Here is a 27,742-nt window from a genome sequence, read left to right as displayed (position 1 = left end):
GCACATATCTATAATACCAGTGCACTCTAATGTGAGCTGGTTTTACAAGTTGACAGCAATGTGAACGCAAGATTGTGTTTGCATTGCTGGGAAGCATTGCGTTCCCTCGAGAGCGCCTTCATAGGCTCCAATGGGAGCCTCATTCTGATGCCATCAGAGACGGCACAGAACCTAAGTGCAGCAAAGGGGGTAAGTAGCGCTGCAATGGCAGCAAATATAAATATATATGTACATGCTTATATACATATATATTTATTTGCTAATATGTGTATATATAACATTCACTGGAAGAGGACGCTCTCAATCCGTAAAATCAAAACTGTTAATTGTAAATCACAGCGAAAGTTCACACGCAATTCTTATGTAAGTACATATGCAGGACAGAGGTGGTGAAGTAGAAACTGGCTACACATATTAACACATACATATATATGTATATAAGCATATACATATATATCTACAGGGAACACACAGTTCCCATAGACCTCAATGTAAAGGCACTTTTCAGTGTCCTTTTTTTCTAACACCCAACAATTATATTAAACAAGAAAAGAAAAATCGGCTTTGCATTTTTTTAAAAAAAATACACTGATCCTCCTCAAAATTAATTTAAGCTAAATATTATTCCATAATGGTGTATTAATTCTGGAGTAGATTGTCCCTTTAATATTGACTTTAGTGTCCCTTTAAATTGTGCATCCATGTGACAATAATATAATGGTGACCATTTTGTGAAGAGTAAATACTAGCGTCACTATTTTTGCTGATTCATATTATAAACACAATGCTATTTGCATGTATATGCTCCCTAAACAGATTACAGATATTGTTGGGTGGAGTTTCGCTCATGAAGATTTTAACATGTACAATCTTATTGAGATTGTATGTGGGTATGGTACCACATTGATTATAAATTGGTTTTACAATGTCCATCCAAATTACAGGCAATATTTTATGTTTTATCAGTAATCATTTAAATGGATATTAAAGTGCCATAAAACAGGTTGAGATCTGTGCATATCCTAAAAGGGCTAATTAAGTAAAAATAGTTTTGCAAGTATTTTAAAATAATTTTCGAAAATAAGCAAAATTAGTTACAAAGTCATGTTGTCTGGAGTAGTCTGCTCCACCCACCCTAATCAGTGTTTAAACACAGGCATTGTAATTCAACTGAGTTCACAGCTTCTGGGCATGCTCCAGCAGATAATCCCTATTCACTTTTGCATTCTACCAGAGTAACAATAGATATAGATACAGCCATAGATGGAAATGTGTGGGGGGGAGTTAGAGCTTAGCAATTCAGAAACAAAAAATAAAGGGTTAATGGGGAAGCACTGCAGTATAAATTTGCGGATAAAGTAATTAAAGTACTTATTATTTTTATTATTATTATTTTTATTATTATATTTTGTCTCTATCCCAACTCGTTTTATGTCCTTTTAAACAAATAACAAATAAATGCTGAATATAATGATATTTATGAGACTATTATAATTTTATAATTTATATTCTGAGACTATTATAATTTTAGTAAATTATATTAGTTGTTTGAATACTAAATAACTAAATGTAATTTTTTATAAAGTAATGGGATTGGGTGCTAACATGTTGTAACCTATGTTTCTATTATATAATCTCTTCTGCTGATGACAAGGAAAGATAAACCAATGGCTTTGTGGAATATACCAGTGCTAAAGTAATTTTATTTAGCATTTAACGTTGCTATAACACTCAGTCATTGTTTGCACACTTTATATGTCCCAAATTGTCCTCAATAGAGAATAGATAAGGGAAACTTAGGTTTCAACATGGCAGCTCCCATTATTTTATAGTCATCTGACATTCCTTCTGTTTGTTTATTCTCTTTCCCCATCTAGTATCAGGATTGTAACCTAGCACCAGATATGCTGTTTTCCAAATACCTTATCAGTATCTTGTTTTCCTGGTCAAATTATTATCCCCTTGTGTGGTTATTTGCTACATGAATTTACCCTTTCTTGAAACAATTTACATAATGAAGTGAGGGTATATAGTGCATATCAATGTGCATGCCGACACACATAGAAACATGTAGCAACTAGATATTGTTACAAGCGCTTTAAAGCTTCCCCAAGCACTATCATCAACTGCAGGCCCTGGCTTTCACAAGTGTCTCTGGTTAGCGGCAGATTAATTGCTTTGTCATCTCTTCAGAGTACATTTTAAGGACAGGACTTGACATGTTTTGAAATCATGAGAAAACAAAAATGAGAGCGATCTGTCGGTTAGACTCGTATAGCTGGGTGGTGAGGTTTGGTCATGAATTGCATTGTTATTCTATACATTGTGTAGACAAGCTGGTATAGCTCATGAAGAAACATGCCTTACTCAACAGTCACACTTTTTATTGCTTTATATTTAAAAAGAGTCACAAATTCTTTAGACACTTGAATATATACTGTGGTAATGCCCCTGCAAATCATTTAAAGGGAAATGAAACCAACATTTTTTTCTTTCATGATTCAGATAGAGCATACAATTTCCAAGTCTCTTCTATATTTACTTAATTCTTTTAGTATCCTTTGCTGAAGAAACAGCATGCCCCTACTGAGAGCTAGCTGGACATATTGGGTAAGCCAATGATAAGAGGCATACACATGCAGCCACCAAGCAGCAGCTAGATAGAGCATGCCATTTTAAACAATGTTCCAGTTTACTTCTATTATATAATTTGCTCCATTCTTTAAGGTATCCTTTGTGAAGAAATAGCGGCGCACATGGGTAAGCCAAGAACACAATCTATGTGCAGCCACCAATCCGCAGCACCTGAGGCTATTTACATATGCTTTTTAAGAGAATATCAAGAGAATGAGGCAAATTGGATAATAGAAGTAAACTGGAAACTTGTTTAAAATTGTATTCTCTATCTGAATCATGAAAGAAAATTGGGCTTCATGTCTCTTTAAACAACTTTTTAATTTACTTCTAGTATCACATTTTCTTTGTTCTCATAGTATTTTGTTGAAAAGCAGAGACATAATCTCTGGAGCCGGCCCATGTCTGGAGCACTATATGGCAGCAGTTTTGCAAGAATGTTATCCATTTGCAAGAGCACTAGATGGCAGCACTGTTTCCTGTCATGTAGTTCAACAAAGAATAATATAGGAGCGAGGCATATTTGAAAACAGAAGTAAATTGGAAACATGCACACCTTTTACAAAAATCTGAAATATTTTCAAACCAGCTTATGAAGTTGGGACACATTATCTATATATATTGACAAGCTTTTTCCAAGCAACTCTAAATGAATAGGACAGGGACAGGTCTGGCTTGACCTATTAAAATGATTATTAGTTGTTGGCCTTAATCCTCCTAGATTCCAGTCCTACTATCTACTCTTAGGTTGGGATTTTGAGCCATGACAACATTCCCATATGAAATAAGCGGAAGTCAAGAAGCAACGGTCTTAAGACCGCTGCTCCTTAACTCGTCCACCACCTCTGAGGTGGCGGACAGCAATCAGTCCAATTGAATACGATCGGATTGATTGACACCCCCTGCTAGCGGCTGATTGGCCGCGAATCTGCAGGGGGCGGTATTGCACAAGCAGATCAAAAGAATTGCTGGTGCAATGATTAATGCTGACAGCGTATGCTGTCAGCATTTATCAATGTGCGGCGGACATGATTCGCTACAGCGGATCATGTCTGTCCGCACCATGATAAATTTACCCCTAAGCCTTTGATATACTTAAAGGGAAATACTTTGAGATAGTATTATAATATGTTGCGTAGGTGTGAATGGCAGGATTTGGTAAGCGCTTGTATATGCGGGTTAAATGTGAGTTCTGAGTCTAGTGTGACCCCAAGACAGCAGACCTGGGGTGAGGTGTTGACAATAGAGTCTCCAACCATCAGAGAAATGTCAGGTGTTGGATGTCTCGAAGAGGGGGGGATAAGAAGCAGCTCAGTTTTGGACAAATTGAGTTGTAGGTAGTGTGAAGACATCCATGGTTTCTAATAAGAAAAAAACAACTATTTCAAATACGTAAATAAACAAAAATGAACCATTTCCCATGCATTTAATACTCTGCAATAGGTATAACAAGTAATTTGAAACATATTAAGGGGGGATTAAGGGGGGGATTATAGTACAGTGTCGTCGTCGTCCCCAATACTATACTCCAACTCAGATGATTATCTTTCAGGCAGTGTTCTGGTAAGAGGGCGAACTTTGTAAAAGAGAGAACCATGTCACTTCCTGTGATGTTTAATCAGCTGTTGCACACATTTTGGACCTAATGCGCATGCGTGCCAGTGTCATTACATACCTGGCCGCATACGTCACTGCTAAAATATTTATTGCTGTGAAATTCAGGAACCCTTTATAGAGCGCATGCGTGTGATTTTGTATCACAAATGGTGCGCTCATGGAAATCTGTTTATTAGGCTCCTCAGCAATATTCGGAACTCCGCCCCCACTGCAAATACGTCTCCTATTACTACTACTACTGAGTCTCTGTGCATGAGAAACAGCCCCCCCCCCCGCCACTCGGCTATTGCCATTGCTTCTGATGATCCAATGCAGCTTTTCACAGGTTCCGTTCATAAGATAATGACATTGAACGGAGCCTGTGAAAAGCTGCATTGGATCATCAGAAGCAGTAGCTATAGCCAAGTGGCGGGGGGGGGGGGGCTGTTTCTCATGCAAGAAGACTCAGCTTTACAGTAGTAGTAATGGGAGTATTTGCAGTGGGGGCGGAGTGCCAAATATTGCCGAGGAGCCTAATAAACAGATTTCCATGAGTGCACCATTTGTGATACAAAATCACACGTATGCGCTCTATAAAGGGTTTCTGAATTTCACAGCACTAAATATTTTAGCAGTGACGTATGCAGCCAGGTATGTGATGACGCTGGCACGCATGCGCATTAGCTCCAAAATGTGTGAAACAGCTGATGAAACGTCACAGGAAGTGACATGGTTCACTCTTTTACAAAGTAAGTTCACCCTCTTACCAGAACACCGGTGCCATAAATAGACAAAAGCAAAAAATATTGTTAGCACTGTAAGACTATTAAAGTTGACATCTTTAGTAACTGATGTAGAAAGAGTATGCGCTTGCATATATGTAATATGCTGTTTTAATATGTACAGTATACCTGGAGAATTGTCTCTGTAATTCTTGGTTAGTTTATTTCATTAGTTTAACCTCAATAGAAATAAAAATTAATAAAAAAAATATCTCTGGTGCTTTGCTAGAGCCATTAGATCATGATGAAAAACCTTAACCCGACCTTTAGTTGAAGTATAGAGTAAAACTCATGCCCATAGAAGATGGAACAAAATGCAGCACATTAGGGAATATCTTGTGTAGCTCGTGGAACCATTATTTTATGGTAAACTTGTCATACAGCAGATTGCAGACATAGTAAGTACTATGACCATCTGCTACTCCTGAGTGTCTAAGTCAAACAGCATATCCTTTTCTCATGTCTTTATATATACAGTATTTATGAATATGCTGAAAATTTAGCAAGTACTGATAGTGTACAGAAGGTAGTCTATATTATAGCTGACCTGCACTTATCTATTTATCCATACAGGAGATTAGGAATTTATTAACCCTGAAGAAACTAGAGGGGGATTAGTCACAATTGTTCTAAGTGTAGTCTCTTAGGAAGAACATGTCTGTATATATATATATATATATATATAGAGAGAGAGAGAGAGAGAGAGAGAGAGAGAGTTCACTAACTGAATTAAATCCCTACTCATACCTGCATATGAGAGCCCATTAAAGGGACAGTAAAGTCAAAACTAAACTTTCATGATTCAGACAGGGCATGTAATTTTAAACAACTTTCCAATTTACTTTTACCATCAAATTTGCTTTGTTCCCTTGGTGGTATTTTTGAAAAGCTAAACCTAGCTAGGCTCAAACTGATTTCTAAACAGTTGAAAACCGCCTCTTAGCTCAGGGCATTTTGAAAGTTTTTCACAGTTAGACTGTGCTAGTTCACATGTGTCATATAGATAACATTGTGCTCACTCCCGTGAAGTGAATTTAGGAGTCTTCACTGATTGACTACACTGCATGTCTGTCAAAGGCACTTAGATAAGGAGGCTGTCTGCAAAGGCTTAGATACAAAGTAATCACAGAGGTAAAAAGCATATTAATATAACTGTGTTGGTTATGCAAAAACGGGGAATGGGTAATAAAGGGATTATCTATCTTTTTAAATAAGAAAAATGTTGGTGTAGACTGTCCCTTTAAGCAAAAGTGAATGTGTCTGAGGACTTCATTGGGGAAAGATGGTACGCCCCAGCGACCAGAGCCTTAATGTTGTCCATTTTGCGAAGTACCCATGGACCATTTCATAGAGTATAAAAAGAGCTGATGTAAGGGGATACATACAAGGATTTATTCAAAGTCATTGAATTTTTTTTCCATTTCTGGTAAACTCTAGATTCAAGCCCCTACAGAAATTGCACTTCTGGTTAAAAAACATTATCACATGCAATCTTAAAGAGTAAAATAAATATGGGAGAAAATAGAAAACATTAGACAAAATCCAAAAAGCAATCTCAAAGCACATAGTCCCATATAAGGAAAGTGTGGTCTCCTCTTTACTGTAGTTCCAGGATAAAGGATGTGAAAGCATAGCTGATTTGTAGCAGATTGTTCCATCTTCTATTATAAACTACAAATTAATTACTACTGCAGAAACAGTCATTTTCAGCAGGATCAATCTGACATGACTTCTTTTTGTGTTGTCAGCCTGCATAGCCCAGTCTGGTTCCCTGAACTACACTACATTAGCCAGATCTTCAGATTAAAAAAATCCATTTCCTAAAATCATTATATTGCCAGATTAGATGATACCCCTAAATAACATAAGAATAATTCATTTGTACTGAACATGCATCTGTACCAGAAATTTACTTCACACACAAACAAAAAGTAAAAAACACCCCAACACAAATACACACCCCACACACCTACGCACAAACAGATTAAACTGTGCTTGCAACAATACAAATGGAGAGATCTGTCTCACTGAGGTGAAGCTAAGCTAGTCTTCATTTATTCACAGGTGTATTTTTGTAAAAGAGAATGATGTTGCAGACAAATTAAAAATATATCTGTGTAAATGACAATAAATATTTTTAACCAAAGTAAACTGGAGTTCTGAAGCACCAACACAAATACACACTAATTAATAATATTCTGGTTTCTGCCATTTGCACTGAATAGTGAGGAAAAGTGTGAAGTGGTTAGGTTATATATTTACAAACAATCGCCTAGATTACGAGTTCTGCGTGAAGGGGTCCTAATGCTGCTTTTTCACTTTCTTTTCGCAACTCGAGGCTACCGCAAATCCCCTTACATCAATTGCGTATCCTATCTTTTCTATGGGATTTGCCTAACGCCGGTATTACAAGTCTTGGAAGAAGTGAGCAGTACACCTCTACCGACAAGACTCCAACCGCAAAAAAAAGTCAGTAGTTAAGAGTTTTATGGGCTAACGTCGGAACATAAAGCTCTTAACTACTGTGCTATAAAGTACACTAACACCCATAAACTACCTATGAACCCCTAAACCGAGGCCCCCCACATCGCAAACACTATAATAAAATTATTTAACCCCTAATCTGCCGACCGGACATCGCCGCCACCTAGATTGTCCCTATGAACCTCTAATCTGCTGCCCCTAACATCGCCAACATTTACATTATATTTATTACCCACTAATCTGCCCCCCCCCCCACGTCGCCGCCACCTACCTACACTTATTAACCCCTAATCTGCCGACCGGACATCGCCGCCACTATAATAAATGTATTAACCCCTAAACTGCCGCACTCCCGCCTTGCAAACACTATAATAAATTTTATTAACCTCTAATCTGCCCCTAACATCACCGCCACCTACCTAAATTATTAACCCCTAATCTGCCGCCCCCAACGTCGCCGCTACTATAATAAAGTTATTAACCCCTAAACCTAAGTCTAACCCTAACCCTAACACCCCCCCCCTAACTTAAATATAATTTAAATTAAACAAACTAAATTTAATAACATTAAATAAATTATTCCTATTTAAAACTAAATACTTACCTATAAAATAAACCCTAATATAGCTACAATATAACTAATAGTTACATTGTAGCTATTTTAGGATTTATATTTATTTTACATGCAACTTTGTATTTATTTTAACTAGGTACAATAGCTATTAAATAGTTAATAACTATTTAATAGCTACCTAGTTAAAATAATTACAAAATGACCTGTAAAATAAATCCTAACCTAAGTTACAAATACACTTAACACTACACTATCATTAAACTAATTAAATAAATTACCTACAATTATCTAAACTAAAATACAATTAAATAAACTAAACTATAATACAAAAAAAAACAACACTAAATTACAGAAAAAAAAATATAAGAAGTTTAAACTAATTACACCTAATCTAAGCCCCCTAATAAAATAATAAAAAAAATAATAATAATAAAATGCCCTACCCTATCCTAAATTACAAAGTAATCAGCTCTTTTACCAGCCCTTAAAAGGGCTTTTTGCAGGGCATTGTCCCAAAGTAATCAGCTCCTTTACCTGTAAATAAAAATACAATACCCCCCCCAACATTACAACCCACCACCCACATACCCTTACTCTAAAACCCACTCAAACCCCCCTTAAAAAAACCTAACACTAACCCCCTGAAGATCTCCCTACCTTGAGTCGTCTTCACTCAGCCGAGCCAAATTCTTCACTCAAGCGGGCCAGAAGAGGTCCTCCATCCGGTTGAAGTCTTCATCCAAGCGGGGCAGAAGAGGTCTTCCATCCGATTGAAGTGTTCATCCAAGCGGCATCTTCTATCTTCATCCATCCGGAGCGGAGCGGCAGCATCCTGAAGACCTCCGACGCGGAACATCCATCCTGGCCGACGACTTCCTGATGAATGACGGTTCCTTTAAATGACGTCATCCAAGATGGCGTCCCTCGAATTCCGATTGGCTGATAGGATTCTATCAGCCAATTGTAATTAAGGTAGGAAAAATCTGATTGGCTTATTCAATCAGCCAATCAGATTGAAGTTCAATCCGATTGGCTGATCCAATCAGCCAATCGGATTGACCTTGCATTCTATTGGCTGATCGAATGAAGACTTCAACCGGATGGAGGACCTCTTCTGGCCCGCTTGGATGAAGAATTCGGCTCGGCTGAGTGAAGACGACTCAAGGTAGGGAGATCTTCAGGGGGTTAGAGTTAGGTTTTTTTAAGGGGGGTTTGGGTGGGTTAGAGTAGGGGTATGTGGGTGGTGGGTTTTAATGTCGGGGGGGTTGTATTTTTTTTTACAGGTAAAAGAGCTGATTACTTTGGGGCAATGCCCCGCAAAAAGCCCTTAGATTAGGTGTAATTAGTTTAAACTTCTTGTATTTTTTTTATTTTCTGTAATTTAGTGTTTGTTTGTTTTTTGTATTATAGTTTAGTTTATTTAATTGTATTTTAGTTTAGCTAATTGTAGGTAATTTATTTAATTAATTTATTGATAGTGTAGTGTTAGGTGTATTTGTAACTTAGGTTAGGATTTATTTTACAGGTAATTTTGTAATTATTTTAACTAGGTAGCTATTAAATAGTTATTAACTATTTAATAGCTAGTGTACCTAGTTAAAATAAATACAAAGTTGCCTGTAAAATAAATATAAATCCAAAAATAGCTACAATGTAACTATTAGTTATATTGTAGCTATATTAGGGTTTATTTTATAGGTAAGTATTTAGTTTTAAATAGGAATCATTTATTTAATGATAGTAAATTTATTTTGTTTTATTTAAATTATATTTAACTTAGGGGGGTGTTAGGGTTAGACTTAGGTTTAGGGGTTAATAACTTTATTATAGTAGCGGCAACGTTGGGGGCGGGAGATTAGGTGTTAATAATTGTAGGTAGGTCGCGGCGATGTTAGGGAGGGCAGATTAGGGGTTAATAAAATTTATTATAGTGTTTGCGAGTCGGGAGTGCGGCGGTTTAGGGGTTAATACATTTATTATAGTGGCGGCGTTGTCCGGTCGGCAGTTAGGGGTAATAAGTGTAGGTAGGTGGCGGCGACATTGGGGGGGCTGATTAGAGGTTAATAAATATAATGTAGGTGTCGATGATGTTAGGGGCAGCAGATTAGGGGTTCATAGCTATAATGTAGGTTGCGGCGGTGTCCGGAGCGGCTGATTAGGGGTTAATAATATAATGTAGGTGTCAGCGATAGCGGGGGCGGCAGATTAGGGGTTAATAAGTAAGGTTAGGGGTGTTTAGACTCGGGGTTCATGTTAGGGTGTTAGGTGTAGACTTAGAGAGTGTTTCCCCATAGGAAACAATAGGGCTGCGTTTGGAGCTGAACGCTGCTTTTTTGCAGGTGTTAGGTTTTTTTACAGCCAGCTCAGCCCCATTGTTTCCTATGGGGATATCGTGCACAAGCATGTTTTTCCAGCTTACCGCTACCGTAAGTAACGCTGGTATTGCGGGTTGAAGTGGAGCTAAATTATGCTCAACGCTCCCTTTTCTGAGGCTAACGCAGCCATTCAGACAACTCGTAATACCAGCGTTGTCTTAACAATTTATCATATTATAAATATTTCAAATAATTCATAAACATCTCTTTATCAATTAATACAATCATTTAAATTTCTTTAGCAATTACTCTATATATAGTGCTTAAATAAAACAAAGATTTAATTTCCTTGTACCTTATACATCAAGTGATAATAATCTAATGCGAACTAAATTAATAAATGCCATCCTTCCTATCTCCTATTTCTACCTCTTGGATCCTCTTGCACATAAAGGGAAAAAATATATATATCCCTATCTCCTTCCTCCACTCCTAAAATTATAATTGAATGTTGGCAATTTGTTCTATATGGGATTTAAATCCCTCAACTTGATAACAAATAAAATCCTTCCAGATCCTACCAAGAGAATCTCCCCTCTTTCCTGCTAATTTATAATCATAGGCGGCTATAATTGCAGAGTTTATTAAGAGATTTTTCACTTGTGAAATCGACAGGATTTTATTATTAATCCAATTTGCAAAAATTAATTTCCTAAGGATTATGATCACTAATTGACCTTTCTTTTCCCAGGAGTCATTGCTAACCAGAAGGAGAACAGCTTCCTTGGTCAAACAAATCTTCATGTTTGTTATTAGAGAAAATTGTTTTAACTTTGTGCAGTCACATAGTAGATGTCCTAAATCTGGGTTTGCGTAAAGACATTTAGTCCATATTGTACATTTCTAACTTCCTTTTTCCATTTAGCAACCCTACTTGGTGTTAGGTAGTCCCTATGGAGTAATCTAAATTGAGTTCCTCTTAAGTATGTAGAAGTACATAGTGTTTGAGTCTTCTTAAGGCTTTGGAAACGAGATCTGTCCAAATCAGGGATGTCCAATAAATGTATCCATTTGTTCCTTAAAGGGAATGTAAGTTTTGATGCTAAAGTGCCCAGTTTTAAAAAATTTGATTTAAAAAAGGGGCACTTTAATTCATCAAAATTTACATTTCACTCCTGTTGTGAAAAAAAAAATACCTTTTAAACTTGACAGCTGCTCCAGCTTCCTCTGGTCGTCACAAGCCATTTCTGATGTCAGAAATGATGGATGGGTCATCCTCCAATCACGGCTTCCCCCCCCCCCCCCGGGGGAATCAGTGTCTGATGCCGTGATTGGAGGAAGCCGGGTTCCTCATTTTAGACCCAGGAAGAGGCTTTGCGACGGTTGGAGGAAGCTGGAGCTGCTGTCAAGAGTAAAAGGTAAGTTTTTTTTCACAGCAGGAGTGAAATATAAATTTTGATGAATTGAAGTGCCCCTGTTTTTAATCGAATTTTTAAAACCCGGGCACTTTAGCATCAAAATTTAAATTCACTTTAATTCCTTTAATATTCTTTCCTCATCTGCTATTCTAAGGATTTTATATATTGAGGATAAAGACCATTTCTTAATTTGATTGCTAAGGGCTAAGGACAAGGTCAAATAGAAGAGGGGAGAGGGGGCAACCTTGTCGGGTTCCCCTAGTTAATGAAAAAAGAGTTTGAAATACCGTTATTGATCAATAGAGATGCCTTCATATCCGAGTAAATATTTTCAACCAAGTTCATAAAGCTTCCCTCAATTCCGAATTTTTCTAGAACCCTAAACATAAAAGGCCATTCCACCCTGTCGAAGACTTTCTCTGCATCCAAGGATAGCAGGAATGCCTCAGACAGGGAGGAACATCCTCTGTTATACTGACAAATTGTGTGTAAGATTTTCCTCACATTCACTTCTGATGTTCTACCACTCACAAAATCCACCTTGTCAGGGTGTATGATTTTAGGTAATATACTTTTCATTCTTTCTGCCATAATATTTGTTAGTATCTTATAGTCCAAATTTAATAAGGAAATAGGCCTATAAGATGTTACTTCTAAGGGATCTTTATTCTGTTTAGGAATCAAGATAAAGCTCTTTTAAATTCATCTGTTATTTTAACGTTTCCTCAAAATAATATTTATAGAGACCTTTCAATACCGGGACAACTGTAGATGACAATATTAGATTTCAGAATTAGAAATATTAGAATATAGTTTGATTTAAATCTAAAGGTAAGTTTAAATTTATTATAAGATAGGGATCAGTTAATATTTAATATAAAGTTAGCGGGTTGTTAGGTTAATTTAGTTTATGCCGATGTGGGGGGCTGGCGGTTTAGGGGTTAATAACTTTATGTAGGTGGCGGCGGTGGCAGGGCGGCAGATTAGGGGTTAATAAGTATAATGTAGGTGGCGGTGGTGTAGGCGGCGGCAGATTAGGGGTGTTTAGACTCGGGGTACATGTTAGGGTGTTAGGTGTAAACGTAACTTTTATTCTCCCATAGGAATCAATGGGATATCGGGCAGCAGCGAACATGAGCGGATCGCATATTACGTCACAGATTTCTACTTTTGCCGGTCTGTAGGGTTTGATAAATGAGGCGAAACAAGCTCTCCACAATTACGCTGCGGAATTCCAGCGTATTTGCGGTTGACGGCTTGATAAATAGGGGCCAAAATGTTAATAACATTTCAAACTGGAGTAGAATAAACCTCAATATCAAAAACATAGCAGTGTTATTGTGCCTCCCAAGGACAGAACTCGGTGAACAATTCAATAAAAAAAAAAAAAAAAAAAAAAGTAAAATGCATAGTAGACAAAATAAAGCAGTGTCTTAAACATTCTTTACGTCTGGGGTCAGCTAAAAGGTTGCTTAACATTTTTGTTAACAGAAACATTCAATGTAAAAACAAATACCAAAAAATAAAAATAAATAGGAGGAGTCTGGGAATCTTACTTGAGACCTGTACAGTTCAAACCATAATGTCTAAAAACACTAAGATGATGTCCAAATACCAACAAGATGGAAAAATAAGAAACCAAACAAACTAGTTTTAACATTTTGGCTAACATCTTTTTTTCCCTTACAAAGCAATATGCGTTAACGCTTATTTAAATTAATCAGAAAATTTGTTTTTTTCATGTTTTTTTTTATAATGTTTTTTTGTATTTCCACTGCAAAAAAATCTTTTTTTTTTTTTTTTTTTTTTTAAATATGCTCAGCCAATCCAAATGTAAAAACCCCCAACATTTGTCAGATTGATCTAATACATAGTGGAAGCAGAATTCACATAACTATTGCTAAGTAGAAGATATCACATTATACAATGTATTTTCTCTCTTTTGAAAAATCTCTTTTATTGGGGGCCATCGGCCAGGGACTCTCATGGTTTAGACAGAGAGAAAAAGCTTTACAATTTACTTCTATTAATCATTCTCTTGGTATCCTTTGCTAAAGAGTAAACCTAGAGTAAACCTAGGCTAATAGGACCTTTGGACGGCCTCATGTATTTAACACTCTATAGATTAGTGTTTGCAATAATGTCTGTATCTGTGTTGTATATTGTTATAAACACTGCAGTCATAGAGTGCTAAAAACACATGCACGCTCCTAACGTCCTATGAGCCTTCATAGGTTTACTTTTCAACAAAGAATATTAGGAGAACAAAGCAAATTTGAGAACACACGTAAATTAGATTTTTTTTTTAATAGCAGGCTCTGTCTAAATCATAAAAGTTTTTTTTTACTTTAATGTCCCTTGAACCAGCTTCAATGCGTGTGCAAATACTGAAGGGATATTACTAGCACCCATATATACCCATGGTAGTTAAAATGGTGGACAAAATATTCTTACAGCATTCAAAGAGAGTCTGAAAACATTATGTATGTACATTGGTGGGTCATAAACTGATGAATAAATACTTGCTCTAATCTCAGATTTAGTATCTGTTTATATGCCATTTATATACCAACAGTCACACCAAGTAAATAATACTTGTTCCAGATAAAATCTTTTTCAACCAAACAAAACATAATAGTAAAAGAGATGTTCAGTATGTGCTGGTGCCTCAGAAAGTGTTCATATAAAAATATTGTGCATATTTAGATAATGGAAGTGAATTGGAAAGTTGTTTAAAATTGTGTGCTGTGGAGGAAGAGGAGGAGACTGTGCATAGGCTGCACCTGTGCATTAGTGCACCTGAGCACCTGTACAGACATCACTCCCCTGCAGTTACACCTTGGCGGTTTGTAGCGCTTGGATCCTTCATGTTAGAAGGAAATTCTGCAGCTGGTTAAAGCCAACACACCAGCTACCCTCCACAGCGTAAACTGATATCATACGCTTAAGATAAAAGACCTTTCTCTGGAGAGACTAATAACCCATTTGAGCATTTTACTGGGTAAACTTACCATAATGAAATAATAATACCCTGGCTAGCAGCACAAGTGAAGCGCTGACTTTTTTTCTTGATGGAGGAAATGCCGGGCTAACCAGACTTAGCAATCCGCAGCATAACAGCACCAAGAAGCAGCCTGCCTTGAATTATTCCCCCTTGCTAAACTGAAGCGCGGACCCTCACAGCAACTTACCGGCACCTGACCTGCCTCGGGGGCAATCAAGCCCGCTCCCACCCACCGGTGCTGCGTGTGGTGAGCGGATGGATCATTGAGCTCAGCGCGGAGGATAGTGAACCTGGTTTTATTTCCTCCTCTCCTCCCCCGGAACTGCGCGGAGGGATTCGGAGACGGAGGCACTCAGCATACCGGGACCTGCTGAGACCAGCTGGAAGGACACCCCGCTAAGCCCGGTAAGCGTCTAAAGATTGCAAAGAGTTTGAAAGGTTGGGATTCAGAACAAACTTTCTTTTTTGCTCCATACCCAACTTCAACTTGAAGCACAAGGAACATATTGGGGTAAGGGGGAATAATCTGTGTCTTTTTACCTGATCCATACTTGGCAAAACTCTGCTCTCTGGCTTATGCTAAAGTTGAAATATTGAAGGCATTTAACTGAAATTGACTTTTCTATCCTACAAGTTTTGCTGCTTAAAAAAAAAAAAAAGGAAAAAAAAAAAAAAAAAACCTGCTTAAGAAGTTAAAATCAAGCTACTTTGAGAATAACCTCCCCTTTAATGAATAAAAGGCATAGCAAGGAAGTAAAATTATCTACAAAAACTATAAGAACTCTTTTATATCTTTGCCTTGATAACAGACTAAAGTATGCTTAAAAGCTAGATTCATATGTAACTGGCTTAAGAACTACCTTTGTATTTATTAATCTCAGTAAGAACTGCAGCAAGGCTTTTTGGCCTATAGGAACTCAGATTGTTTTTTTAAATCAGGAACTGGGTATTACTTTAATATCTAAAAATTAAGTATCTGTGCAGCCTTTTTTTTCTATCTTTATAACATGATATATTTTCTACTTATTGGCAAACAGAGAACCCATTCTTTCCAGTGAGCCTGTTAACCTCACTAAAAAGGGAATTTGTATTACTCTTTAGAAAAAATACCAGAATTTGTTACAACTTATAATAATTGTATAATTGAATGGCTTATCCCTGTTATTGTAGTCACTAAATTTCTTTACTAGATATTTAAAGGAAAAACTATAGAAGTGAGATTTATAGGGGTGATATATAATTTACAAATAGTCTGTATTTTAACTAATTGAGAGCCTAAAGGGCCAGAAATCTGTCACATTATAAACCATAGCACCTGTAAGAATACTGATACAATAGTTACTCAAAAAATTAAGATCTTGCTGCAGAGGCTGTAATATCTCTTAAAGAACAGATCTATATTAAGCATACAAAGTTGAAATTTAGTATTCCAAAATCGTATAAGCAATTAGAAAAGGCTTCTACATGAGATCTCTGCCTCTTTCTTTGGAGCTAGTGAACTGGCTGTGTTAATTAATAGCTCATGGTTTAATGAGAATCTTTCTTTTCTTTAGCACAGTAGTCTCTATTTACATTCCCTGCCAATTCTGGTCCAAACTCACATAAGAACATATTAATCACCCCTTTTCTTTTTTTATCCCCACACTCACTCCCAGCACTTTTTTTTTTTTTTTTTTCACTCTCAGCACCTCCTTTTTTTTTCACTCTCAGCACCTCCTTTTTTTTTTTTTTTTTTTTTTTTTTTTTTTTCTCTCACACGCACACACATTGATTGAACCCTTTTGCTTTTCTCTCTCTTTCTGAGTATATGGACAAATATATCACTTCCCCCACTTGCACTCCCAAGACTAATCCAGGTATGGCAGCAAAATCAAAGGAGCGCAGAACAAAAAACATAGAGAGCCCTGTAGCACCACACGACTCTATTGCTCAATCACAGAGCATAAGCTCCATAGAATCTCAAAACACACAATCTTTAGTCTCTAGTATCCTAGAGGCCATATCACCTAAATTTGATTCCCTAAAAAATGAAATAAAGCAGGACATCGCATCACTAGCAATAGAAGTGAAACAGTTCGCTGGTAGACTACAAGAAATAGAACAGAGAATTTCTGATCTTGAGGATAAGACAAATATTCAGACCCCAAAAATTGAGGGAAACCAAAAGTTAATAAATAAACTCCAAGCTAAAATAGATGATCTTGAGAATAGGGCAAGGAGGAATAATTTAAGAATTATAGGATACCCAGAATCTGTACAGCAAGAAGATTTAATGAAATTCATGACACTCACACTCCCTCAATTGCTGAACATTCCCCCACCACCTACGCCTTTTCTGATAGAGAGAGTTCACAGATTGGGGAGATCTCCAAATGTCTCTAAACCAAGACCAATTATCGCAAAATTTTTAAATTATCAGGATAAATTGCTGTTTATGCAATATTACAGAAAAAAGCAGCTCTTGGTCTATGAGGGCTCAAAGATATTGTTATTTCAAGATTTCTCTATGGAGATATCTTCTAAGAGAAAGGAGCTCTCCCCAGTCTGTGGAAAAATGCTAAAGGTCGGCTGGCAAGCCACAGTTATCTATCCTGCTGGGCTCAAGGTAACTGTAGAAGGTCAAACTTTTTTTTTTCAAACAGTAGCCGAGGCAGAGAGAAAATTAGCAGAGCATGGGTTTTAACCATCGCTTAGATAAATTTTTTCTATGTTTCTTTTTCTCCCATACCATTAATAAATTCTTGCATATCTACACCATGATATTAATAATAGATAAACTTTTTATAATTCCAGAGCTGAGGGAGACCTTTGTTTCTTTCCTTTTTTCTCCTTATTTATTTATTTATTTTTTATTTTATTTTTTTTATTTATCTATTTATTTATTTTTTTTTCTTTTATTTTTTTGTTGTTGCATATCTGCTACTTACACCAATAAATATATACTAGATGGGTAAAAATCTTAGACTCACAACATGGAACATAGGGGGAATTACATCCCCTATTAAACGAAAAATGATTTTATCACACCTACAAAGGATTAATACATCAATAGCATTAATTCAAGAGACACATTTAAATCTAGAGGAATCCATGAAACTTAAATCGACATGGGTGTCAGAAGTAATTTGCGCTCCGACCTCCAATAGAAAAAACGGGGTAGCTATTTTACTAGGAAAAAAATTAGTATATGACAAACTACTCACAATAGTAGACTTAGAAAGCAGATATTTAATACTAAAATTGAAAATAGCAGGATCTATATATACAATATGCAACTTATATGCCCCCAACACAATTAAACCAGAATTCTGGGACTCCCTCCAATCTCAACTACTTCAAGTAGCAGAAGGTTATGTAATAGTTGCAGGTGATTTTAATATGGCACCCCGATGTCCCCTCGATAGACTGAGAAGAGGTACTGCGCAAAAAAAAACTAAAAAAGATAACTTGGAAGCAAAACTTTTTAACACTATCTTTCAAAATCTAGCCGTCAGAGATATCTGGCGGGTCCAAAACCCGGATTTAAAAAATTATACATGTTATTCAAAGGCATTTAAATCATTATCCAGAATTGACCTTATTCTAGTAAATGATAGCTTATATCAAAGAGGAGCCAGAGCTACCATTTCAGAAATTTGTATCTCAGATCACGCCCCTGTGATGCTAGATATCCCAGTAAATAATCTATCTACAAGAAGAGCGCGTTTTTTCTATCCAAAATATTTAAATAACGATCCGAAATTCAGTAATTGGCTAAAAAATAAACTAGAAGAATTTTTTCAGTTTAATATTGGATCAGTATCTAACTTCTCAGTTGTCTGGGAGACAGCGAAAGCGGTATTAAGGGGAGAAATCATCGCCTATATGGCGAGGGGCAAGCGTAATTCTCGATTAAAGGAAAAGCAACTAACAGCAGCAGTAAGTAATGCTTATAACAGATTTTTAAATTTTCAATCAGAAGAAAACTGGACTAGATATGCCAAATTGAAAAAAGAACGGGATTCCTTCTTAACAGCCTCAACAATTCGATCAGAACTAAAATATCAAGCGAACCTATATAAATATGGAAATAAATCAGGTAAGCTGCTATCTAAACTAGTAAAAAACTTTAAACAATCACCAACAATAGAATCAATACAGATCAAGGATAGTCATTTGAATGCCCCAGAAGACATATTGGAATCTTTTTACCAACATTATAAAATAATTTATTCATCTACACCTATGGATAAGTCGGCTAGGGATGTGTTCTGGAAAGACTTAAAGATCACGAAATTCAAATCTGAGTTCAGCCAGAAATTAAATGGGCCCATTTCTGAGCTCGAAGTCTCAAAAGCTATCCAAACATTAAAACTTGAGAAAGCTCCAGGTCCGGACGCAATGCCTAACGATTTTTATAAAATCATGGCACCTACCTTAATTCCCCACTTAACTAAACTCTTTAATCAATATTTCTCAGGCGAGGTCCAAATACCAAATACATTTTTAGAATCTAATACTATCTTTCTACTTAAACCTGGGAAAGATCCAGCGAACAGGGACTCATATAGACCAATAGCACTGTTAAACTCAGATTATAAGATATTCACATCAATTTTAGCAGCAAGATTACAAGAGGGGATAGCAGATGTCATTCATAAAGACCAAGTGGGCTTTATTCGCAACCGCAGTTCAGCAGCAAAAATTAGGCAATTACTTCTAATTATTGACTACTTTAAGAATGTCAAAGAGAGTACATTGAAAGAACAGTCTGATGCCGCAATATTAGCGGTAGACGCCGAAAAGGCATTTGATCGTGTTAATCATGAGTTCTTATTAGATGCCGTACAACGCTTTGGAATTGATAACAAATTTTATAAATTGGTGGAAAATATATGTTTATATTCATCCACGAGTCTAGTTATTAATGGGCATGTATCAGATACAATTAGAATGGAAAGAGGAACCCGTCAAGGATGTCCTCTTTCACCTCTATTATTCAACCTAGCAATTGAACCACTTGCACTGAAAGTTAGATATCAGATTGAGGGAATAAAAATTCATAAAAAAGAGGTGAAGGTCTCCCTATATGCCGATGACCTGCTACTATATATCTCAAACACATCGTCAAATATTCCCAAATTTAATAAAATAGTAGATTTATACGGTCGATGCTCAGGATATAAAATAAACAACACAAAGTCTGAACTATTGTGGCTGAGGAAAATGAAAGATTCCTGCACAAAACATCCTTACAAACTAGTTACAAGTTCCTTTAGGTATCTAGGAATCATAATATCAGATAATCCTAAAGATTGGTACTCTCTAAATATATCTCCTATATTAAAACAAGCTCTGAGCTATATGAAGAATTGGCAACATCTGCCACTCTCCATCTCAGGGCGAATAGCTCTTTACAAAATGACTATCCTTCCTAAGATTCTCTATATCTTGCAGAACCTTCCTGTTCTGATTAAAATATATGATATAAAGAAATTTAATTCTACTCTTAGAAGTTTTATATGGTATTCAAAAAAACCTAGAATTTCACTTCAAAAACTAGCCTTCCCTAAACAATATGCCGGACTGGCACTCTCTGATCTGCATTCCTATAATCTTGTTTTTCTAGGTCGTATAGCTTCTGACTGGATAGCAGAAGCAGATTATTTCACAGACAATGATCTTGAGGCAAACATAATATTCCCTCTAATTCCACTATCTTTGCTGCACTTGTCTTATAACTCTATTCCTAAACAAGTAAAGAAGTTTAAAACAATCTTTATAATCATTAAGGCGTGGAAAAAGATTGGAGCAAAAGTTGGAATTAACACAGATATACCTAAACATCAAACCCTTATTGGTAATCCAGAATTCCAAGAAGGAACTTCTTCACCCATTCTGATGAAATGGAAGAGGCAGGGAATATACTATGCACGACAAGTGGTTAATTTTGAGACGGGGAACATTAAATCCTTTGAAGACTTAAAACAAGAATATAGCTTGGATAATCGTGACTTTTTTACATATCTGCAAGTTAGACACTACGTAACGCAATTAATTCATAAGTTCCCGTGGAACTGGACATGGGGTAGGTTAGGGAATTGGCCAGTTCTGATTAAAGCCGGACTTACCTCTATCTCTTCATGGTACACATATATGGTAGGGTTTAAGGGTGAAGAGTGCGTCAAACAAATAGCTCAAAAATGGACAAACCTCTTTATGATTAATATTGATCATAAGAAGCAGGTTTTACGTTCTATAGTCTTACTTTTTGAGACCACAATAGCTGAGACTTGGAGGGAGTCCCATGTGAAACTCATACACTTAACATACTATTCCCCAGATAAAGGTTATAAATGGCATAATACAAACTTTAATAGCTGCCCCAAATGTAGATTACCAGCGGCCGACATAATTCATGTATTATGGTCTTGCCCTAAACTGCAACAACTCTGGCTCAAAATAGAATTTTGGATAGAAAAAGTCTTAAAAATAACTCCTCTAAAGCTTACAGGCATAGATATAATTTTCTTGAAAGATAAGAGTCCAACTTTAAAAGAAGTAAGAATAATAAATCTAATCATTTTAGCAGCTAGAAATTTGTTATTTAAGGACTGGAAGCACAATATTATACCATCAATAACAGAGATTAAAAACTATCTTAGGAAACAATGTATAGTTGAACAACTAGCAACGAACTTGAATTCGGAGCAAGAGATAACTAGCTTTTTTCGAAAGTGGTCAAGATTTATTAGGATATTCCCCCCTAGCGAGATTGATACTCTAATCTATCCATTTCGGAATACCGAAATTGTGTTATTAGACATATGGTAACTTAACTTATCTTATCTGAACAACAAACAGCTCTTTTTTTTTTTTTTTTTTTTCCCCCTTCCCTCTCCCCCTCAGCTCTGGACATAATTTGATACATTCAAAAGTAAAAGGAGAAAAAGAAAAAGGAAAGCAAACAATCTAACACAAGAAATAGTTAAGTTAATCCATTCCAGGAATATTATCTCTCTGGTTTATTTTTGTTATTTTAAAAGGAAAATCCAGCAGACTTATATCTAGTCAGATTGAACTAAGTAGTAACTCATATCAACGGTTCAAGATCAGAATTTTTTTTTTTTTTTTGTCTTTCTTATTGATTTATCGAATTGATGTATTTGATATGAAATTAATATCTTATCATATGTTATCTTTTTAGAAAAATATTATGTTATGAACTCTTTGTTACTATGAAATCTAATGTTATCCCTGCTGATAATAAATAAAAGATGTAAAAAAAAAATTGTGTGCTGTATCTGAATAATGAAAGTTTAATTTTGACTTGAGTGTCCCTTTAATTACTTTTTTTTTTCTCTGTTTCAGGTATGCAGGCAAAGCTGTCAGAACTAACAATGGAAAAGTGTCGGTAAGTGTTGTGCTTACATATAAGTTAAAAAGTTTTTCTTTAAAGGATCATTAAGCTCAATGTATAAAATGTTAAAATATTGAAAGTTTAACATCATTGCAATACACATTCATTATTTATTTTGCTGAAAATAGTAATTAATCCCCTTTCTTCAGTTGAGGCTTAGGTTAATACTGGTATCTACATTTATGTGAACTAGTGTCTTCCTCTCCCTGTCCCTTACCTTGTCTTTCTATTTATTTGCTCATCTCTGTAGGCATTTAGATTATCAGTTTTGCATCAACAGTCATAATAGGAAAAGCACTCTTTGCAATCACATTGGGCATTCTAGATAGTTTAGGTGTGAATATATACAGTATATAAGGGAAGAGAAGCATTCAGGGCTACTCCAGTCTCTTTTGTGGAAATAAAAATTAATGCTCAATCCTTCACAGTTCATGTTTACAGCAGTATATTTCAAATTTTACTAGAAGCATTTTTGTCTTCTTTGTATTGGACAAAATACTTGATTGACAACTTTGAACATGTATACAACTCATTGCCCCTATGATAACTCACTGCCGGAATGCATATGTGACAGCAAGTACACTTCACACTTATCACTCAAGCAGTCATTACTTTAACAAAAACATTTTATGTGGCCACAAATGGATTGCAACTACATATACAGTTATAAGCACACTGTATTGCAATGTCTGCAGTGCATTGCAGCCAGAAGTTGCATATTTACTGTTCCTTTAACAGGGACATAAAACAATTTTAGATTGTAATATAACATGCTTAATTATATGTAGTAAAAACTGAATTTTCATTATTTAATTTGTCCCTTTTACCTATAATTTAACTTTTAAAATTGTGGGATCCTCCATTCTCCTTTAGCTTTTATAAAGTAATGGGTGCTGTATTTAATAGAAACTAAAACTTTATACTAATTTTGTACAAATTTAAACAAGTGATAAAATTATAAAAATACATCTGCATAATAATATCAGGCTAATTTTTGTTTTGAATACATCATTATATCATTCTTGTTGTGTGTTGTTTTGTTTTTTTACTGTTTAAGGGAGAGACTACTCCAGAATTGTTATTGTTTAAAAAGATAGATAATCCCTTTATTACCCATTCCTCAGTTTTGCATAAACAATACTTATATCAATATACTTTTTACCTCTGTGATTACCATGTATCTAAGCCTCTACAGACTGCCCCCTTATTTCAGTCCTTTTGACAAACTTGCATTTTAGCCAATCCGCACTGACTCGTAAATAACTCCACTGGAGTGAGCACAATGGTATCTATATGGCACACATGCACTAGCGCTGTCTAGCTGTAAAAAAAACTGTCAAAATGCCCTGAGAAAAGAGGCAGCCTTGAAGGGCTTAGAAATTAGCATATGAGCCTACCTAGGTTTAGCTTTTTGACTAGACTGTCCCTTTAATTATCCATAAACTGCCATTAGTATGACCCATCTGCAGAAAAATTGATTAGGGTTGGCACTTGTTTCACCTCTGGCCCTAATCAGAAACAATCAGATAAGCTTTATGTGCACAGAAGGGTTTACAAGTGGTGTACTGCTCCTGGTATCTAAAACCCTGCAATTGTGCTAACAAACTGAAAGTTTTAAATCTATTAAAAAAAAAAATGGTTTCTATTCAGGTCTTGTGAGATTTGAGAATGTTACATAACTGCTTTTGCTGAAAGATCATTACAATTTGTAGACTTAAAGGGACAGTGGAGTCAAAATTAAACTGTTATATGAGTCAGATAGAGCACACACTATCAAACAACTTTCCAATTCACATCCATTATCTAAATGTGCATAGTCCTTTTATAGGCACACTTTCTGAGGCCCCAGCTCCTAGTGAGCATGTGCAAGGTTCACAGAATATACATATGTGCATTTTGTGATCATGTGGCTGATGGCTGTCGCATGATGCATTAGGAAGGAAAATTTAACTAACTGACATTTGTCAGAAAAAATCTACTACTCATTTGAAATTCAAACTAAATGCTTTTGTATTAATTTATGTATTATATATTTATTGACTATGCTATTCTACTGTGTTTAGTGGTCATTTAAGGGTATAGAAAAGTCAATATTTAAATGTGCATGGGTTCATTTCAGTTTTAAATATAATCATTTTTGGAATATACTTCCATTAGCAAAAATGCTTCTAGTAAAAGTTATTACGTTTTTCAGCGGCATATGTACATATGCTATGATTGATTTCTATGATCTAATTTGTTTCATTCTCTTTGTTGAAAAGCATACCTAAGTAGGCTCAGAAGCTGCTGATTGGTGGCTGCAGATATATGCCTCTTGTGATTGGCTTACAGCTAGCTACCAGTAGTGCAATAATGCTCCTTCAACAAAGGATGCCAAGAGATTAAGCAAATTAGATAATACAAGTACATTGGAAAGTTGTTTAAAATTGTATGATCTACCTGAATCATGAAATAAAATAAAGAATGTAATGTCCCTTTAACTTGAGTCATACAAGCTAATGCTCACTTTCTGAATACTGGTGCACAAGCACTCATGGGATATGTGCATATGCTGCTGAAAAAACAGTAATAACTTTACTAAAAGCATTTTTGCCAAAGGAAGTATATTAGAAAAATGCTTGAAATGCACCCATACACATTTCAGTTTTCCCCTTTATATTCCGTTAAAACACACCCTTTTCATTTGAAAATAATCTGCAGTATTTAAAAATAGAATAGAATAGAATACAATAGAATGTGCTTTAATAGGCTGCTTTTTCATACATTCTCATTCACCATCAGATGGGAAAGAGGGTAACAAAAGTCATCTTTAATCAGTTGTCCATAGTTTTTGTGACCCTACTTTTGATTTTAAACAACTTTCTAACTTACTTCTATTATCAATTTTTCTTCATTCTCTTGGTATCTCTTGTTGAAAAGCAGGGATGTATGCTTAGGAGCCGGCCCATTTCTGGAGCACTATATGGCAGCAGTTATCCATTTGCAAGAGAGCTAGATGGCAGCACTTTTTCCTGACATGAAGTGCTCCAGATGCCTACCTAGGTACCTTTTTAACACAGAATATCTTGGGAACAAAGCAAATTTAAAAATAGAAGTAAATTGGAAACCTTTTTTTAAATAGTACTCTCTGTCTGACTCACAAAATAAAATGTATGGGTTTGATATCCCTTTAAGACTTCGCTGTATGTTATTCTGCAGCAACACAGCAGAAATGTCTTGTAATTACAAGGTGTTTACTGTCCCTTTAAACAAAAACAAAAAATATTTGCATAACTAAAAAAAATATATAAAAATCCTATTTAAAATGATTTCCATGTGCAAAATATGTTTAGTTGAAAATGTTTTAGCAGAAATAAAAATAGTTATAGGGATTTTACTAAAACATTCCGATAAAGATTTTATACAATGCAATTACAGAGATGGGCAGAGGATTGAAGAGCTGTTTTCAAAGAATCATTTACTGCGAGAACAACACAAGGTTCTTAATGAAAATATAAAAGTATTGGAGAACAGGTAAGTGATGGAATCTGTTTATATATGTTTGGGTTTTCTATGAAGTTGAAGGCAAACATGAAACAGCTTCACTGAGACCTAATTCACATTCTAGTTGTAAACTTTAAGAACTGGAAGTCTGTGGAGACGTTGATGCTACTATCAGTTACTCAGTGTACAAACGGAATGTAAACTAGATCTCACTGTACTTAAATGCTCAGTCGTTTTAAAATGATGAGGCGATCACATGACAGGTCTTGCGGGCCTCAATTAGATTATTTTTTTCTTTCGTGATTCAGATAGAGCAGGCAATTTTAAGCAACTTTCTAATTTACTTCTATTATAAATTTTTATTCGTTCTCTTGCTATCTTTATTTGAAAAAGAAGGCATCTAAGCAAAGGAGTCAGACAATTTTTGGTTTAGTACCATGGACAGCACTTTTTTATTGGTGGGTGAATTTATCCACCAATCAGCAAGAACAACCCAGGTTGATCACCAAAAATGGGCCGACATCTAAACTTACATTCTTGCTTTTCAAATAAAGATACCAAGAGAATGAAGACAATGTGATAATAGGAGTAAATTAGAAAGTTGCTTAAAATTGCATGCTCTATCTGAATCACGAAATAAAAAATTTTGGTTCAGTGTCCCTTTAATGATAAACAAAGTGATTGTAAACTTTAACCTTTTTGTTTACAATCACCTAGATTACAAGTTTTGTGTTATAGAGGGTGCGAAACAAACGCAACAAAAGTTGCATTATGTCACCCTCCATAACGCTGCCATTACAAGTTTCTAAAAAGCCGCCTTGTGCGTGCGATATGGTGACGATGAGCTCCATACTGCACAAAATCCAAGGGCTGCTTTGACGTGCTCGTGCACGCTTTTCCCATAGACATCAATGGGGAGAAGGTGTTCGAAAAAAAATAACACCTGAAGCGCGGAATGGTGATTGCTGCAACGCAACCCTATTGATGTGTATGGGGGAAAAAAGTAACTTTTAAACCTAACACCCTAACATAAACCCCAAGTCTAAATACCCCTAATCTGCTGCCCCCGACATCGCAGACACCTAAATAAAGTTATTAACCTCTAATCTGCCGCTCCCGACATCGCTGCCACTAATAAAAAGTTATTAACCCCTATTCTGCTGCTCCCGACATCGCTGCCACTAATAAAAGTTATTAACCCCTATTCTGCTGCTCCCTGACTTCGCCGCCACTATAATAAAGTTATTAACCCCTATTCCCCCGCACCTCAACATCGCCAATACTATAATAAAGATATTAACTCCTATTCTGCCGCTCCCCGACACCACCGCCACTAAATAAAGTTATTAACCCCTAAACCTCTGGCCTCCACATCACCGCCACTAAATAAACCTATTAACCCATAAACCGCCAGCCCCCCACATCCCAAAAAACTAAATTCAACTATTAACCCTAAACCTATCACCCCCTAACTTTATATTAAAATTACAATAGCCCTATCTTAAAATAAATTTAAAAAAACTAAGTTTAAACTAACAATTAACCTAACATAACTATTATACTAAAATTAAAATAACTACCAATTAAAAAAACTAAATTACACATTTAAAAAAAAACTAACACTACTAAAAAAATTTAATCTAAAATTACAAAAAATAAAAAATACTAAATTACAAAAAATAAATAATACTAAATTACAAAAAATAGCAAACACTAAATTACAAAAAAAATAACAAATGAAATTATCCAAAATAAAAACAATAACACCTAATCTAATAGCCCTATAAAAATAAAAAAGCCCCCCAAAATAGAAAAAACCCTAGTCTACAATAAACTACCAATAGCCCTTAAAAGGGCCTTTTGTAGGGCATTGCCCTAAAGAAATCAGCTCTTTTACCTGAAAAAAATACAAAGACCCCCCAAACAGTAAAACCCACTACCCAACCAAACCCCCAAAATAAGAAAACCTAACTAACAAAAACCTAAGCTACCCATGGCCCTGAAAAGGGCATTTGTATGGGCATTGCCCTTAAAAGGGCATTTAGCTCTTTTA

The 27,742-nt window shown here is 35.7% G+C and overlaps 1 protein-coding gene across 1 annotated transcript in view; it reads left to right on the top strand.

The window, feature by feature from the left end:
• RBBP8NL (RBBP8 N-terminal like) overlaps positions 1-27,742 on the top strand; it is a 143,148-nt gene that overhangs the window by 61,997 nt on the left and 53,409 nt on the right. Inside the window, exons 3-4 of the mRNA XM_053707366.1 lie at positions 22,158-22,200; positions 25,624-25,719. Coding sequence (XP_053563341.1) covers positions 22,158-22,200; positions 25,624-25,719 — 139 coding nt within the window. The remainder of the gene's footprint in view (positions 1-22,157; positions 22,201-25,623; positions 25,720-27,742) is intronic.

Source organism: Bombina bombina, chromosome 1, assembly GCF_027579735.1.
Source record: "Bombina bombina isolate aBomBom1 chromosome 1, aBomBom1.pri, whole genome shotgun sequence".
Lineage (NCBI taxonomy): Eukaryota > Metazoa > Chordata > Amphibia > Anura > Bombinatoridae > Bombina > Bombina bombina.
Note: the sequence above shows the minus strand (reverse complement) of the source record. Positions and strands in the feature narration are given on the sequence as shown.